The sequence below is a fragment of the Dermacentor andersoni genome, chromosome 8 (genome assembly GCF_023375885.2).
Source record: "Dermacentor andersoni chromosome 8, qqDerAnde1_hic_scaffold, whole genome shotgun sequence".
Classification (NCBI taxonomy): Eukaryota; Metazoa; Arthropoda; class Arachnida; order Ixodida; family Ixodidae; genus Dermacentor; species Dermacentor andersoni.
In genome coordinates, this window is record NC_092821.1 from 98545621 (window position 1) to 98564754 (window position 19134).

Sequence of the window (19134 nt, forward strand, 5' to 3'; positions counted from 1 at the left end):
AGGGAAATTTTGGCACATCGGTTCTGCAGAAATACGCAAGGTGGAGGAATGTTCATGAAATATAAATATTCCTGTCCACCATATTGTAGCATTAACATACAAAGGAAGCCCATGTGAATTTCCTGCTTGTCTACCCCAGAAAGGTGTTGGTCCCTGTTTTGATCCCCAGACGAGAACAATTTTCTTTTTTTTAGTTTCCTTTTTGATAGACCTGTATGAGTTGCCTTTATAGCTTTGTGCTACAATAGGGTGGGTGACAACTGTTTTTCCCTTTCCATAGAGAATTTGGTCGCATTGTTGTATTCATTTTTCTTTTCTACAGGGATGTACTGTATGAAAGATCAATGTTTTCCGCCTCCTGTTTTGGTCCAGATTCAGACTGACAGTATCTGCAAATTAAAACAATAAATATAAAATGTCACATGCACAACCTCTCAGAAACGGCAAAAACTACAAAAGAAATATGTGAGGCCGCTACCTCAACTACACTCTTGGCTGACATGAATGCTGGAACAATGCTCAGGAACTGGCTCTTGAATTGCTGCGGATTCCAGGCAAAGATCTGAAAAAAGAAAGGGGGGGGGGGCCAAAAAGAATTGCAGTCGTTTAGCATCACGCGGGTTAAAGATAAAATGAAGGCATAGATTAAGTCTAGCTACACTGATCACCTACGCCATCAGGAGTGCACAGCAGTTCTGTGCCAAGAGACTGAACTTAATCACCAACAAAATCACAAGCAAACACAGCATGTCTCCCAAAGAAAACGGGTACTATGCCCAAGGAGATATGGCATAATGAGTCATCCCCACGCAACTGCAGAGTGCAGCAATCTTATGCTGTATCGGCAATCTCAGAGGCCCTGTTTTCTGGGTGCAATTCCTGGCAGCGGTGGTCCAATCCCAAAGGTAATAAAACACACTCAAGCACTTCCATCCAGATGCACGTTACGGAACACTAGGGGGTCAAAATTAATCTGGAACCCTCTACTATGACATCTCTCATATCTCTAGTGTTGCTTGAGATGTTAAACCACATTGTTCAATCAAGTTATTGTAACTATACTTTCAATGCAAGCACTTTACTACAATTTACCAATTATAAACGAGGCATTAGGCATAAGCTGGAGCTGGTTCTGAATATTTACAGTGGTGGCACCAATCCCATCCTTTCCTCTCATTATTTTATCACTCACCGCTTTGTTATCACGCTTATCATGCTTTGTTCTCAGCATGGATTGGTTTGTTGCTTTGGATTGTTTTGAGCACTACTATTAACTTTAGCTAATAGGTGCTGACGGGCTGGTTGGTGAGCCACGATTTTGGTGAAGCAGAGCACAAGGAAAAAAGATGTTCACACAAACATGAATGACGAGGACGTATGCAGGAGCTGTGTGTGTCCCTATCCTTCATGCTTCTGTGAACATCTTTTTTCCAAGTGCACTGCTTCATCAAAATTAATTTTAGTACGATTTTTATAGTATTCGTCATTACTGTCCCTTCAAATATAGCTATCTGCTACAACTGTGTCTCAAATCAATAAGCCAAGAACCACACCAATCTCGGCATGATGAACCTGTCTTTCATTTTACCATGACTCCTGGACGCTCACCAAAAGGCTTCAGGGTTACAAAAGAAGCAGCCAAGCCAACTGCCGACGTTCCACAAAACACTCTGCCGACATTCACTCTTGTTCAGCGAGCTCAACAAATGTCAGTAGCAGTACATAGTTGGCTTTAGACACTTCAACAATGCAAGGCTTACAACATAAATCTATTTGACCATGAGTGCAGCAGGAACAAACAGCAAACGTGAACTTATTAACTACAGAGCACAGCATAGTATCATCATTTTCTTTTTTTTTATCTTCCCTGTGAGGGCGTACCATAGGGCACACAGTATGCTGCTTACTGAATGTACAAAGAGGCTTCAAATTCTACTTTCTGGCACAATAGCATCACATCATCAAAGCTCTATCTTTATCAATATGCTAACAGCCAATTTCCAAAACAACAACCTGATCTACATGAGGCTTTGAACTGCAGTTCAAGGCTTGTTACTCGTATTTCAAGTAAGCTCAGGGCCTCTGAATGCACACCAGCCAAGAACATATACAGGCAGATATGAACATCCTTATAAGGCCCAAATTTGGCTTCCATTTTCTCCTGTCATGCTCAATAATTTCCTGCAAAATGAATGATAGCACAGCTTTTAACAAATAACATTGCTGGACTGGAGCTGTGTATTGTTTCTCTTTAGTGTCCTTGTTACGCACAACGACAGGCTGACAAGTTCGTCGCAAACATTCATTTCATTAACGCGCTCCGCAATTTTTCTCTACGCTGTCCACCTGCTGTCCATCCCCGCACGCACGCACACGCACACACAGTCAAAAGTTACCGCACCGCGCCTTGTCTCGCTTCATCTGGAGCTCTCGGTCTGCTTACGCCGCCACTCTCTCTTCACAGCACATTCATTTACTGCGTTTCCAAAAATTAGATCCAGTGCTCTTCCCATCTGGCCCTGCCATGGTAGTTCGTCCTGCTTTTGCCCTAGAGCGTTCTGCCCCACTCGTACTCACGTTTCTAAGCAATCAGTTTGGCTCCGCACCATGTGCACCTTGAAGAGGTTCAGCACTGAATGCTAACTGATCTTAGACTCGCAATCATTCTAGTGGGACAAATTTCCAGATCCATCATGCCCGGTTACAAGTGCCCAATCGTGGTCTGCAGCCTTCCCCGACCTTGAGCAAGGCAGGGAAGTACTTCTCGGTGGCGCCCACGTCGCAGAGTGCAGCCAGGTTGCGCAGGGTGAAGTGGACCACCTGCAGGGAGTTGGGCACACTCAGACACACACGGGAACCGGGACCCAGGAAGAACTGACTCAAGGAGTCCTCCGTCTTGTGCAGCACGGCTGCCCCTGCAAGCCATAGAACTTTGACTGTTTAACCCTGTATAGCCTAATGTATCACACATGCTATGTCAAATTCGGAACTTAATGCAAAGCCCATAGTTGCATCTTTGATTAACTGGAGTGAACTGCAGCTGTAGATAGTCAAAAAAAGCAATTACCAAATAATTAATTAATGTAGAGTGTGTTGGGAGGCTAGTTGGCAAGACATTTTTTTGTGAACTTAAACTGCACTAGGGACAACACACCAAGGTAGGTAAACACAGGACGAACACAGACTAACAACTAGTTTATTGAAATCACACAATGCTGCCTCTTCGAACAATGTGCACGCCCAAGCCAGATCATAACGACGCCACTTCGGTGTCTTGTGTCTAGTACAGTTTAAGGTCACAATAATTAATTAGTGTACTAATTAAATTGTAATTAAGATAACATTTCATTTTCTTTGTATAAGTTAACTCCCCATGGCCAGAAATAATGGAGAACAATTTCTTCAAGCTTTGTTTGGTCATTACAGAGTTAAATTGCTTGACTGACCGATCGATCGATCGATCAATCGAGCGAGCGAGCGAGCGAGCGAGTGAGTTTTTTTTAGCATACAAAGCTACACCACGGGCCACTTGCATAAAGCACTTTATTCTAGGATATGTTGCACAGAGTTAAAAACATTCACACAAATGTCAGTAAATGGCCACCCCAAAAAATGCCTAATGACAGAGGTAACAGCCACTCGAGAGCTTACGTCGGCACAACTTAATATCACATGCATTGATCTTTTTACACATGGGTAAATTTAACCATGGGTAAATGCTGCACGCAACTGGTGATTGGATTAGGGGACATGCCGTAGTGGGATTTTGGTATCAAAACACATCTTTTAATATAATTAACAGCCCTTATTCACCATAATTATAAGAGGTTGATAGGTGTCACGAGCTGAAGTAGAAGAAGAAAAAGAAGAGAGAGAAGAAGGAAAAAGAAGAAGGCTGACGTGGCCTACAAAGAGCGAGGTGGCAAATGGCAGAACATCGCTAGAGCAGAAGAAAGAAGTCAGCTAAAGCACTGGGCAAAGAAGGCGCTGAACCAAGGACGTCGAGATAGAAGAGTTCAGCTGGAGGAGGACACCGGTGGCTCTGCGCCAGCCGAGTTTGATCCTTCACGCCCGCTGCTGTGCACCGTGGTTGCCAGCAAAGGCTTCGTGCAAGGACAACGGCCCCGCCTATGCTACGGGGACAACCTCGCCCTCACCAACGACAATGCTCGACAAGCTCGACCTGTTCTATGCAGGCGGCCCTCAGCAGAGATGCCAGTGGTGCACCGAGCAATGCGGAGGAGCTGCACCGACTCGGACATGTAAGCGCCACACCGCACGTGACTTATTAGGACGTGAGAACCTGTCAGACGATTTAGGAACTCGGGAAAGATATTAGTGGGAACGAGAGAGATCAGTCAGTGCAACTATTGTTGCGGATGTATGTAAATTTGACGAGGACTCATCGGTGAGATACATTATAAATGTGTTTGGTGTGTCGGTCCAGATTCACGTCTCATGCGCCGGTTATCGTGACAATAGGGCAGGCGATTTCACTGCCACATTAGGCCATGAAGCCCATATCTTCAAGCTATGCAAGACAATAAAATGGCACTCTTGCTTGCTAAAGCATTGAAGTGAAAACAAAGATAGGTATTGCTGTAAGACAAACTGACTGTCAATATGGTGCAGAAGACACGAAACAGCATGAAGAAATGACCGGGCTGCAAAGAGCATCCTTCCTGACCGCTATACCCTGTTCAGCTGTTCCTCATGTTGTTTCGAGTCTTTTGCACCGGAACAAGGGTGGTGGGGGTTAAAATATTTTAGAAACAAAGAACACAGTACAGTGCAAACACAAGAAGACATTTACTGCACCTTTATACAAGAATGCCAGCTAGCCGAACTACACGCAGGTTATGGAAAACACTCAAGAATCGAGGAGGTTGAACTAACAATGCAATGGTGTAGTAATGTAATTATGTCGCACCAATGCCCAAGTCATTCGCAGGTGCTGTCTTGTGAATGGAGGCACATTCGAGCGATCAAAAAGACCATCACAAGTCGATCCCACCGAGTACGACGACGATCATGTGGAACACACCAACAAGCACACGTCCCAAAGCGAAAGGGGACAAATCAAGTTTTTCTTGCACTAAAGTATCCACACCGTCAGCTGGCGCTCGTATGGGAACACTTGCGCCATCTCTCGTCGTACTGCGTAACTACGACTCCCTCTGCCATGCCTGTGCTATGCAGGGAAGCAAAACGCCAGGAGACGCAAGCCATGCGGGGAAAGCAACAGGGGATGCAAGAGAGTCGAGCATTTCCATAGGGTGAACCTACTGGCCCAGCAACAAGCAGTGACAAACTCACCGTGGTGCAGGAAGAACTCGAGCAGGGCAGTTCCCAAAGCAACGCGGCTAAGCAGGTGACTGGTGGCCAGCCGCTGTATCACGATGATCACCTCAGGCACCTGGCTGCTGTCCAGCTGGCACACAAGGTCGAGGGTGCGCACCGCTTCCACCAGACACTGTCACAAAGCACAACAGCGCACGTCAGGAAATCTGTGTGCCGCGGCGAAGTGAGAGATTAAGTTTATCAGAGGGTTAATCCCGGACAGACCACAGCATGGGAGCTTCAGCCAAACTACGTCAGTGTAGCATTTCTGTTGTATCTTTCCTTTCTGTCAGGTATATTTTGTGCCCCGACCGAATGAGAGGGAAGAAGGCTACAAACAAGAAAAGGCGTAAGGAGGCAACAGAGACATCAAAAGAATGAGAAAGTCTCGAACCGACATGTGCCTAGCACCATTCAAAACTATTGAGTTACAAAAACGGAACGAGCATGCTTAAGTGAGCTGCCAGAGTATATATCTATCGTGCAACTCCAAGAAAAAGATGCCAAGAATCATCTTCGGCCCACTAGCTCTAGCTCATGCCATGCTCCAACTTTAGTAGTAACTCCTCCTCCTCTCCACCTGCCCTTTCTCACTCAGAGCTGTGTGTGCATGGAGGAAGGAAAGAATTTTCTTCGTGCTTGGCACCTCCCTTCCAAAGGGGCATTCTTTTCAGTATATCCCGCCCCGTATCACATGGGTGGCATAGGCAACACGGCACTGTCGCTTCAACTCACTTCTTGCCCATCAGTGGCAAGCGACCAGACTGCACCAAGCTCGCTAGCCGAGACAGATGCTGCATTCCCTGCACACTTTTTTCCCCCTTCTTTCTGTCTGTTATCACTCAGGCATGTTTGCTCGCCTGCTTGCTGCCACTTCATCGTGGCCTCACGCACGAGCTGCACGAGCAGTGAGCTGGAAGCCTAGCCTTTCTCTTTTGCCCTCTTATTTAGGACACACCATAATCAGAATGATTACAGTGTATTAATCATGACCTTGAGCAAGATGATCGGCACTTTTGAGCAGGTGCGATCCCACCACATGCTGCACCGAAATGAGATCGCGCAAGAGCTACAGCGTAGGGTCTCAACAAGATCGTGGCTTGACAATGATGTTCGCTTCCTTCTCGCACAACAATGAAGAGTAAACACTCATGCCACTCGTGGGTGTTTCCTAAAGGCATGGCTATAGCCCCCACCACGTGAATGTTCACATTTGGCACCTTTTTGCCGTTGATTGCATCAAAGCTTATTTTGCTGCTTGCAGTTGTTAAGGAATGCGACAAAGAGGAAGTCCAAGTTCTCTGCGACACCCAAAAACACAAAAGAAACTATGTATCCACTTACAAGCTGCTGAAGCTCGAAGTCCTCGGGATATATGGGCTCTGAAAGTGAGTAAGAAGAGTGCTGATTATTACAAAGACTATGTGAAAACAAACTTGCCAATAGCTCAACGAGGCAAGGTTAGTGAAGGGGTGAGTGAAGAGCTGGAGTGAGGCTGCAGTTCCTCATGTTTACGAGCATTGTCACGCGTTAGCAGTATGCCCGTCCTGCTAAGGCATTATGCTTGGTGAGTGCAAGTTTTCGCATGTTACCTTTATAACCTAACATGTACCTATTTAAACATGCTACTCAAGATAGTATAGTGTGTAGTTTCAATACTCTTGCAAGTACACTGATACTCCAAAAATACTTTTGCAAAGCAGTATCTAGTACTGTAGCTTATCTTAAAGGGACTGACAACCGATTCTTAAGGACCTAGGTTTTTATGGTGCAACGCAAAGCTCACCCTCGGTAGTGTTTACATCTACAGCGGTTACTTCTAAAAAGGGCATGGATATTGAGTAAGCAGAATTTTTCGATCTGAGCAGCCTCTAAATAAGTAAGAGTTCGTCCTCCAGCAATGCTGAGAAGTGAGAGTGATGTCACTCTCACTTCTGTGATGTCAGTGATGTCACTCTTTTTCGTCTCAAAGCTGTGAAAGCCACCCATCGTTCTGCTCTCACAGGAGTGAGTGTAACTGTGGTTAACCACCTATATCTTGACCTTTTCAATCACTTTTGGAAATAAAATGCTGGTGCAATAACTTCGCATTGTTGTACAGACATTTCTTATATTTGCACCGAGTTTTTGCCCAAGTAAATGCCTATGTCATGGCTGGCTGGCCCCTGTCATCATTGCTCTGTCGATAGACGAGCCAAGCTAACTCATCAATAACGAAGGCCATGGCAGCACCACTTTTCTGCTCACTACAAAGGAAGGCTTATCTGCACATTGTAAATCAGGAAAAACTTATCACAAAAAGTACAGTGTATTTCAATACTAATAGAAAGACCAGGAACCACGTACACTAGTAGAAGGTCACGTGGTGGACCTCTTATGCGGGTTCATGTTTTTGCCACGTGGAGTGCCAAAGGTCATTTTTCGTTACTTTTAATGATGAATTAAAAACATAAATCCATATTTAATGAGAAAAACATGGCTCGTTTTAGCCACTACGATATGGGAATCATTCCATCAGCAGAGTTATCTCAAATCCAATCAGCAGAGTTATCTCAATTGATGTTCTGAGCGGTTGTCCGTCCCTTTAAAGACTCTGTTGATATTCCGTACACTGCACTGCTGAGAGCGAGGTTGCAAGTTTGATACCAGCCGTGGAAGTTGCATTTCAATGGAGCTGAAAAGCAAAAATGCCTGTGTACTTATATTAGGGCGAATGTTAAAGAAGTCCAGATGGTCAAAATCAGCTCGGACTCTCCCACCAAGGCATGCCTCACAATCAAGCTGATATTCCAGCACACAAAACCCAAGAATTTCATTTAGCTTTAGTTACATTTGCTTGTTCCCTTGACATCACAGCATGGGCAAAATTTATTTAATATCACCATCCCATGAGAAAACTACCATATTTACTCAATTCTGATGTGCCACTTGTTTTTCGAGGAAGAAATTCACTGCAATATGACAAGCGCATTAAAATCAAGTGCAAAGTCAAAACTGCAATGACGTTGTCCAAATCCCACCATCTTGTCTCTAACGCCACCTTCCAAGCTCGAAGGCCATGCTTTGCTGTATTGCAGTTGCCGAAAACTATAGCGATTGCCTAAAGTTTGTCATCGTTAGACACCACCTATAGCTGTGTGTTCAAATCCCACCTCAGAGCGACCACTGCGACCACCTCAGCCTTGGACCCACCTCAGTGATCTCAAAGATTTAATTGCCTTTTTCCAAGCAAGGATGAATCACTGTTACTCTCTCTTACCAAAATCTGATAGGGAAACAATAGAGGGTATTGCATTTTGCATTTTCTTTAATTATGAAAATCGAGACACGTGTTACAATCAAGGACATTCAATTTCCATTTCCCACTTGGAGAAATGGGTGCACATTACAACTGAGGGTGCATTAGAATCAAATGAATACGGTATGTTTTGGGGTGCCTCCGGAAGCACAGAGGGCAGATGAAGAATGGAACTTGCCACCAAGCATAATTTAAAAATTTCAAGGCACTTATCTGAAAATCCAACATTGTCGAGTTAATTGGAACCATCATTTGAGCGGGAAAAGAAATTCGGTTATTGCAAGCATACAAAGCTGAAAAAAATATGGGGTTTTACGTGCCAAAACCGCAGTGGGGGGCTACGGAATAATTTGGACCACCTGAGGTGCTTTAACTTTTTCTTTACTATGGGGAAAATAGGTTTTTTGTAGGTTACACCAGATTTTTTTTCTGACGGAAATACTGCACTCAATGTTTTATGTATTACATAAACAAAAAACAGAATGAATGCACTTTTCATGCATAAAAATTTTATTAACGAGATGTATGTCATAAAAGAAGATTTAAATTGCCGGAATCAAGATTGTGGGATGACAGTGAACAACGTTTGTAAAGACCACGTTTGTATCTACTAAGAAAAAAATGTAACAGAAACTTATGAGATTTACAAAATTTATTGTGGTCTAATAGGCACTATCTCTGACAAAAATCTAAATTTTTCATTGAACAGGTATTCCACTACAAAAATTTAACTGCACACACTACAGTTGGGCGTGCCAGGCTGCGGCCAACTGGTTTGCGTAGTCGTCGCTCTCAGAGTCTAAGTCCAAGGGAAAGGCAGCATCCTTGGACTCGCTGCTGCTTGATCCATCGATAAAATCAGCAGCAGACGCAGCGGGATCACGAGATCTGTGAGCTTTCAAAGCGCACGCACCGCTCCCGGAGGCGGCCACTTTTCCTTTATACTTTGACAATTGTGAAAATTTGGAGCATGTTCAAAAATTACTTTGTGGGAAAAAATCGAACTGCTTAGAAAACATAAATATAGCTATTCTCCTTCCTGTCCGATAGCACAGTGTCCGTGAGCAGTGCGCAAGATCTCAAAAGAGACGTTTCAAACCATCAATAGTGGGCAGCCATTCTCGCTTTCTACTTTGATGATCGCGCACCTTCAAAGTGTGTTAAAAAATAACTGCCTGGTGGGAAAAAAGCAGACTGCTTAGAAAACATAAATATAGTTATCCTCCTTCATGTCGTCTAGCGCAGTGTGCCCATGAGGGACGTGTCTTGAAAGGGACCTTTGAAACCATCGTTAGTGGGCTAACGATGCATAATAGGCGTGGTACGGAAAGAGTTAATGTGCGCCTAAATCTAAGTACATGGGTGTTTTTGCATTTCGCCCCCATGCATACACAGCTGCACACATTGGGATTTTCAAGCAGTACAGTTCTGGTAAGTGTGATTTCTATTGCGCTCCCATTTCAGGACACTGCCATGAGGACACAAAAAGATAGCGCTTCCTTTCAAGACGAAAACTACCCCCAAGTTCAGAGGAGCACCAGACAGGGGGACAACTCTACCCGTAGAAAAACCTGGCGGGCTACCAGTGGCACCAGAATTTGATCCCAGTACTCAAGCAAGTAAGATGGGCTAGTTTGTTACAAGTACTAAGAAACGTAATTTTATGGTGCAAATATAGTCGGCACTGAGCAAAATACACAAAACAAACAACACGTCGTGCACAAGTGCCAAGGCATTAGTCCTGTGCATCTCGCTCTGTCCCGTCCAAATTTGAACCATGAAATCACGAGCCCAATACATCTCACGTACAAGGCAGGTGCTCTACCACGAGGCCATCATCAAAGGCAGCACACCCAGTGCAGCTTGGTTGTTCAGTATACCTCCTAAATGGCAAGAACAGGTGAGGCTGCCTGGGTACCAAACTCACTTCGGTGCGTCTGGTCAATCAGGTAGAGGCAGTACTTCCTGCTAGCCGTGACCAGGGTTTCGTCGGTGTAGCAGAGGGACACAGCTCGCCGCAGCCACACACCAAGCACCGAGAAGACCGCACCGTTCAGCCACTGGTCACCCGTGTAGAACTTGGCTGCAAGCACCAAAGAGGGGGCACACAACTCAGAAGAGTATGGCGCCCAATTGAACCACAAGAGTTTCCTACGAAAATGACTAGAGGGAACTGTGGCGCTGGTGTCTACGACAGCTGCAAGCACGGCAGTTCAGCCAGCACGGGAATGATGTTTAGTACGTACATGCATTTGCTTAAGACTCGTCAGTCTGGCTTCAAACGGCTTTGTGACTTTGCAAATTGATCATTTTTAACAACATGTTGCATTATAAATGCAAGATTTTGCAATGATTATGCATGTGTGGAAGGACTCATTGCCTTCATGCATTCTGAACAATACGATTGATTGGAAATTAAGAAAGGTAAAGAGCGACATACAATGCTACAAGAACGTCTCAAGCCACAAGCATGAAGACAAGACAAATCAATGTACTACCATCATTCCTAAGGTAACTGATCGAATAAAGCATCAGTTATAAAATAATTTTTCAGAAAGCTCTGTTGATGAATCAACCCAATTTCCTTCACCAATGAGGTACTGTTGGCATCAAGGGTTTACGAGGCATCACCACTTTGCAAAGAATCTCAAGTCTCCACACACTCTGGCCATGCAATCTGTTGAGGAGTTCACCAGCATGCCAATCGCACATTACTACCTGTGGCTACAGTCGTTAATTCTAGGCAGCACCCTCAAGTTTTGTAAATGTTGTTACGGCAAGGCAGAAGGGTAATTATATTGACAGAGGTCATTTTTATTGGCTGATCCAACATAGAGGAGACCATCTGTACAATCTACTTTGTTCTAAACCACGTCAGATGTCCTTTTCTTCCATCCAAAACCAACTTTATTGAGAGTTCTTTGTAGATGCCCTGTCTCGTAAACTTTTGAAGGCGAGAATTAATGCCAATGCACTACCACCAACCCAATGAGAGCAATGCCAAGAATACAAGACATATAGGACTGGAAACACAACATGATACAAGAAACCATACATGAGAAAAATGTTTGTATATATAAAAAGTACTTTAAAAGAAGGAATAATAATATTCCACCCCAGATGGCTACACATCACTAAATTGTTACGGTGCATACAGCAAAATAGTGACAAAATTATGAATACTGTAAAGGGACCTTTACTATTCATGAACAAACACACCGCGCACCAACTGTGGCCCCATGAAGGACTAGTTACACAGGGACAGTGAACGTTTGTGTACACACAACAAAACAACAAAAGAAATAGAATGCACAGAAGTCATTTATACTCATCAAACATAAAACTAATCACAAAGATAAGCTGAAACATTCAATAACACAACACTATAGTCTAGCGTCCAAATTAATCTGCAATACCACAGTGTATAGCAACATCTGGCAATTTATTCCGTGGTGAAATCATCATAGGAAACTGAAACCAGTTGTGGCTGGTTTCGTTTTGTGTGTGTGTGCGCATGTGAGCTGACAGACTATTTTTCTGCGAGTACAGCCTATGCACTGTGAATGTCATAATCAGGACTAAAAATGATTTAGGACAATCCATAGGCACTGACAAGTTAAGCAGAAGAGACTCCTCCCAAAAAAAGCGTGACGCAAGTGCCATTTATTTCTCTGAGCCTCAAGAAGTAGTAGCTCCCTTACAAATTCCATCGGCACGAAGCATTCAGAATTCCCGCATTCCATTCTTTATCGGAATATGACTGCTGCAGCGGGGAATGGCAGCTGGATGCCACAGCCACTGCGCCATTGCAACATATTTTGACAGGACAAAAAATTCTGGCAGAATCAATGTCATGATGACTGGTGAAGTTAGTGCAATGAGCATTCAAGCAATGTAGTGACACGCCACATTGCTGAAGACACCGTGATTTACAATCTGTAGTGGTGTAAGTAGACTGAGAACGCTAACTGCGTTAATGCACCAACATGCCTCCGCACCACTAAAAAGTGTCCGCACCTTTGGACTCCACGAAGAAAACTTCATTAAATGCAGCCTCCCAACCACAGCCAGTCTAGTGCTGCTGGCACTGCAGAATCGGGGTTCAGCATATCTGACTTCCCATGAACTGTGGCACAGTTGCATAGGCTTCTTTTTCAGGCGCAAAACTTCATATTAACTGTCATCTAGAAAAGTGCACATTCCCACTTTTATCACTCGGACCTGCGGAGTGCACGTGCAGCAAGTCGATAGAGGTTAGAAATAAAGAAAGACATCGACGCCAAATTGGAGGTAGTAGGCTAAGAATGCTATCGCATTAAAATGCAGACTCAAATGAATTGGAAGCTGACCAGATGTGAGAACCGTGAAAGTCTCCTGCGAGACGACACCGTCCAGCTCGGAAACAGACTGGGCGGACTCGGACCGGCGAAACCGGGAGGAGCCAGTGGCAGTCGAAGACGGGGACGGGCCAGTGACTGATGACACGCCGAGGAGGCGCGAAGATGAAAAGAGCGAGCAATCCATGAGCCAGCCGGGCAGCTGCTTGAAGACCCGTTCTGCATCCTCTGCATCCATACACAACACAGGATTGCCCGGACGAACATCACGGCTTCAATAAAACAAACAGTATACGTAACAGCATAGTATACAGTCAAACCTCGTAAGGAAACTGCGTCCAACACAAGTATAACTACGTTATATCCTATATTCGTTAAAAGCATATATTTGTTATGTGCTAATATTGCTGAGACACATTTTAGATTTATTTCATTATATCCAACAATTTTTCACAAGTGTTTATTATATTGAGGTTTCACTATATATAACTGCATTTCGTTCTAAAGAGAGGTCAGAAAGCAATGTGCATTCAGTGTGGACCACTGCTAAAGGGATCGCACGATCATGCAGTTGGCTCTTCAAACATATTCAAATGCATGCAATGGATAAAGCTGTAGCGAACCCACTAGCGCTAACTTGGCCCCTTCGTAAATGACACCAGCACTCGCAGGACTAAGGAGATCCGGGGGCAATTTAAAGGGCTGTAAAATAAGCAGTTCATTATGTGCTGCCATGGGGGCTGTGCCTTCTTTCTGGCACCACCTACCTGTAGTAGGTCAGTGTTCTTCAAACATATTCAAATGCATGCAATGGATAAAGCTGTAGCGAACCCACTAGCGCTAACTTGGCCCCTTCGTAAATGACACCAGCACTCGCAGGACTAAGGAGATCCGGGGGCAATTGAAAGGGCTGTAAAATAAGCAGTTCATTATGTGCTGCAGTGGGGGCTGTGCCTTCTTTCTGGCACCACCTACCTGTAGTAGGTCAGTGTTCTTCTTAGCCTTATGGGTCCACCTCTGGGGCTACTATCTCTGTGCTACCACCACGCTGAAGTAACACAGGCTGCCACTTACTTGACACCCTTAACCTCTTAGCTAGTCGGAGAAACACTGATTGATTGATTGATTGATTGATTGATTGATTGATTGATTGATTGATTGATTGATTGATTGATGGATTGATGGATTGATTGATTGATTGATTGATTGATTGATTGATTGATTGATTGATTGATTGATTGATTGATTGACAAAGATTACCATTCCAAAGCATTACAAGGACTAGGAAAATGCTGTGGTAAAGATTCTTTTTTCACTGCTAGGGGTTTTTCAACAGGAACCCAAACCACCACACACAAGTGTTTTTGCAGTCTGCCCTACACAAAAGCACTACTTTGCACACGCTTTCTTTCACTCCCCCATCCTCCTTACTCACATGTAGGGCAGCAAACTGGACACAGTCTGGTTAACCTCCTTGCCTTTTCTTCCTTACTTCTCTCTCTCTCTCTCTGTACACGAGAGCAGATGAGGACAAGGTTGACGTGGATCAACAGCAGGTCAGCCACGATAGGTTTCCCACAAAGCCCGACAAAATAAAGGTCTAAATAGAAGATGTAAATGCTTCTTCGCTACCCTTCTTCCAGCTTCTAATTACCATCCACCACCACCACACATATTCCTTCCTATAATTGCACTGCAGTTGACAATAGCACAGAGGCACGCACCCCGAGACAGCAGGTCTGCCTGAGCCTCAGCCACACGTGTCACATAAAGCAGGATCTCACGCTTGACGGGAGCACCCACAGCAGCATCCTCCAAAGCGCTGCAGGAAAGCGTCCCCATTTCATTTATGAATTCAACAGAGAGAACAACAAAGACAAATAGAAGTCAAATGAGACAAATGACTTGGAACTAGCACTGCAATTTAGAAGAAAATCACGCTCATGTTTATGTGGTTGTTGCTTTTTCAGCGTGAGCTAATATCCACGGAAAACGTCTTTTTTCTTTTCTGACCCTCTGATTTTTTAGGCCTCAGCAATCTACTGAGGAAGGCCTAGACCAGAGTAGGTACAGTATCACTGCACTGACAACAATGTCACCTTCAAAGCAGACTACCAAGTTCACAATTTACCCAAACATAACCCTTCAATGCAGTTGCATTTATGGAATTGAGTATGTACAGTGCAAATGCATACAGAGTACAACAATACAGAGCTTACCCCAAAAGCTTGTCAAGAAGGCTTCTGTAGTGTGGGCTGTCTGTACCCTGAAAGAGATGAGGAGGTTTTAAAATTATGTTCTTTCGTTTTACGTGCCAAAATAACAACCCGATTATGAGGCATGCCAAAGTGGGAGGACTCCAGATTAACTTTGATCACCTGGAATTCTTTAACGTGCACCTAAATCTAAGTATACAGGAATGTTTTTGCATTTCGTCTCCCTAAACATGCTGCTGCTGTGGCCAGAATCACGCTTGCGACCTTGAGCTCAGCAGCGAGATGTTATAGACACTGAGATGCTGGTGCCGAGAGTTCTAAAGCAGGACAACACACACCTACATGAATGCACATAAAGTTACTGCACATAGGCCATGACGTGTTTTTAATTTATGCAACATTGTTTCTGAGAAGCACTTACAATGTTGCTAATGTACTACAGATTGTGTCTACGGAATGCAATATCATTTTTGATATGTGGTGACATGCAGATACTCTACATCAATACAATCAGCTGGCACATGGCATCTGCATCATATAGGTACATACTCACTGCTTCACACTCTTTTACACTGTAGTCGTCCGAAGAAATACCCTACTCAGAATATAATGTGTACATTGTATGAAAACGTTAGTTCCAGAGTGTTGGTGTTGTTGCGCACTGACTTGTTTGTGTAATATGATTGTGCTCAGATTATTACCTTCAGATTACTACCCTCAGATTCACTAAACTCTATTGAGTTTTTTCTGTACAATGCATGCAGGGAAGTCGCTGCCATCCTCGCATACGAATTTCTTAAAGCATGTGCTAAGAATCTGCTGCCTTTATATATGTACAGGGTGCCCCAGCCAACTCTAGCCAGAGTTTAAAAATATGTAAACTTTAATGTAATTTTAGTAAAAAGGAGCGATGTAGTATTCTGCCTCCAGAAAGCCATCAAATGTACTCAGATAAGAGCAGTGAAGATGAAAGCAGCAATGAGGACACTAAAGGAATGTTTTTTGCGATGATCACCCACATTGTGTTGCTGGTTGAGTGCTGTACGCTGTATGTACAAGATCCTTGTTAACAAAAAAAAATGTCTTAAATAAATCCCCTTGGTACGCTTTCCTTCACACGAGTTCTCTCGTCCAAAGTGCTTGAAATAGCTCCTGGTTGGGACAAAGGTGAAGTGGCTAAATGCTCATGACTGCAACAGGTTAAAAGGTTACCTTCATTAGTGCTTGCAGTTCTAAGAAAGCTATCTTGGCATGCGCAATCGCAGAAGCAGTGCTGCAGGGTTTTAAAATACTAATACTGGCATTATGGACTGGTCATTTTCTTACATTAAATAAGGACCCAAACCATCTAAACCGCAGGAAAATGTCAGAATGCCCTAAATAATTCATTGCAATACTTTTTCCTATGAACCAGTTTTGGTTTTTGTAGCCAGGTGTTGGGTGCATTATGACATCATGACATACTGGATTGCTACACTTCTGCAATCACCGCAACTGCCGTAAGCAAGTGCTACGAGAATAAATACACAGAGCATTCTTGTTCATTTCTTTATGAGCTATCGCCATCATAAACAGACTTATTGCGGCACAACATCAGCAAATTCGCTGTGTGTCATAATATCACAATATTGACAGGCTAAAATTGTGTATCTTTTTCCAGAAACCATTTTTCACCGCCTAGCCACTGCGACAAGGTTACCGCATGAAGCGAGACGCTCCTAGATGTACGGAAACTTTTCCGAATGTTGTTGCCAATTCTATAACGAACGAATCTTGTCTAATCTGATTCCATGCATGACACAAATAATGGTGTATATTCTAGAACACACACGATGACCAGTGATTACACTGGAATGTACAATGAGTCATGTATAAAGAACCAATGGGCTTGACCTGTAAATCAGATTTCAACTACCAATATCTGTGCTCACTGCAATCATTGTGCTTTAGAGTGTCACTTGTTTATCTAGGCACAAGTTTGCCCAATAAAGCGTTAAATTTGTGACACAGTTTTTCTACTGTCTCATTCATTAGCACTACAACATGACAATATTGTCAATGATGCCAAGTACATCACATCACGATATATTGTATTTGCACGATTGTAACGCGCATGTTCGTTGAATAAAAGGTGCGTTCAAATTCAAGTGCATGTTACAATGTAACTATTTCTACTCGAAATCAAAAACAATACCGATACTCACTAAAAAAAACTAACTCCAATGTAGTTAGCCATACTGCCATTGAAAAGAGGTTGTTTTACACCTTGGTTTGCAGTCGCTATTTTCCAGTTTGCCGCATGCCTGTCATAGTGCTTCTGCTCAACCGCCTTTTGTGGAGGTAGTCCAGCAGCAGGATGGAAAAAAATTGCTGGCTCTCCCGGAATGGCAACCGGCAAAGCAGATTGGTTGGAAATGATACTAGCCACAATCTAAAAATGGGTGTAAACATGTTCGTAATGGCACACCACACCATGCCGCACCACACTGCAGCACGCCATACTGTGAACTGGTCCATGTGGACACTGCCCAGCTAAAAGAAAACCGGCTGAAGGTGGCAGGACAGAGTGCACTGCCCAGCTAGAAGAAGAAAATGTTCGAAGGAGGCACCACGCAGCGTGGCGCTATCTCTCGAGGCGGCGCAAAACCCACGCCACGGAACTCGTGGACCACTGGCGTTCAAAAGGCAACCCTGTCTCAGCGGCAAAAGATGACAATGAAGTGCATGGTGCCCTGTGTATGCCTTTTTAACTTCGCTATCGGTAATTACAAATAAAACTTCAGTGTACTAGAAGTTACAGCTTGAGTGATATTGTGAACAAACATTAGCAAGAACTCGTAAGCAATGTTCTTTGTAACTTGTTTGGGCAGTAACTAGCCTGTAATGCGGTCCTATACAAAGGGTTGGAGGCCAGAGACCGCAATTTTGTTTTGTTTTTTTAGTTTTGACTAGTTGCCCGCACATTCTCATTTTGCTCTTGCAACTTGTCCAGGTGTTCTCACTCGAGTGCCCGGATAACGGCTCTGGCTTTTCACTCAAGGTCACTAGAAGGTCGCCGACAATGGGAGCTAAAAGAATTTCATGCTTTAAAAAGACATTTTCATTACAAGGCATCCTTCAACCATAAGGCAATCCTTCCGGCAGTAGAACAGGGTAACTGGGCAGGGTCACATGTGTTTGGCGTCCCAAGACATGCGTCGGCAACTGGCAGCGACAAAGGAACTTAAAATGCATTATATAGAACTGAAGATGATTTTCTGTGGTCGGCAGACAGAGAAAAGGAGGTGTTGTCGAACTTTGGAAGCGACTAGCCACAAAGGTTCAGCTGTGTGTGTCTGGGCTTTTGTATGTTCCATAAGATCATTTCAACACGTTACACGTAGACGCAGGTTTTGTTACTTGATTTGTACAGTAGAATCGGCATCAAGTTATTTTTTTTTAGGCGTTAAAATAACTGTGCATTACAGCTGGGAGCATGGTAGAATCATGCAAATACGGTACTTTGTACTATCAAATTAATATAGCTTATAAATGTCTTCCAATCTTCATACTAGCTCAGGTGTTGTCCTTTTATGTGCGAGACATGAGGGTAATCTGCTGCAACTTGGAAAAGATGTGTCGGCACTTCTTTGACAGACCTGTGCGAGCAGTGCCTGGAGAAACAATGTGAGCTGATGCGGAGGCAAGGGAAGCAGCATTTCCTCGAGGCCGTACTGGGGACACAGGGACTCCAGCACCGACAAGGCCAGGTGGCGGCGGCCTGGTGGCAACTTCTCGTCCAGCACGGCCACCAGGAGGCTGCTGACAGCCGTCTCTTGCTGGGGGATCCTGTCCCACCATAGGCACACTAAGTACAAGCTGATGGAAACAACACTGTCATGGCTGTCAGAGCAAATCGGTGACACTCAGATAGCGCACAAATGGATAACAAGTGCAACAGAAT

At 44.0% G+C, this 19134-nt stretch overlaps 1 protein-coding gene across 3 annotated transcripts in view; it reads right to left on the reverse strand.

Annotated features, from left to right (window-relative positions):
* LOC126529306 (AP-5 complex subunit zeta-1-like) overlaps positions 1-19134 on the reverse strand; it is a 102835-nt gene that overhangs the window by 80663 nt on the left and 3038 nt on the right. For all 3 annotated transcript variants that reach the window (XM_055069755.2, XM_055069754.2, XM_050176905.3), the window contains exons 2-10: positions 18830-19019; positions 15195-15241; positions 14700-14797; positions 12988-13203; positions 10566-10721; positions 6685-6722; positions 5317-5473; positions 2740-2915; positions 479-562 (exon numbers count right to left, since the gene is read on the reverse strand). In XM_055069755.2, coding sequence (XP_054925730.1) covers positions 479-562; positions 2740-2915; positions 5317-5473; positions 6685-6722; positions 10566-10721; positions 12988-13203; positions 14700-14797; positions 15195-15241; positions 18830-19019 — 1162 coding nt within the window. The remainder of the gene's footprint in view (positions 1-478; positions 563-2739; positions 2916-5316; positions 5474-6684; positions 6723-10565; positions 10722-12987; positions 13204-14699; positions 14798-15194; positions 15242-18829; positions 19020-19134) is intronic.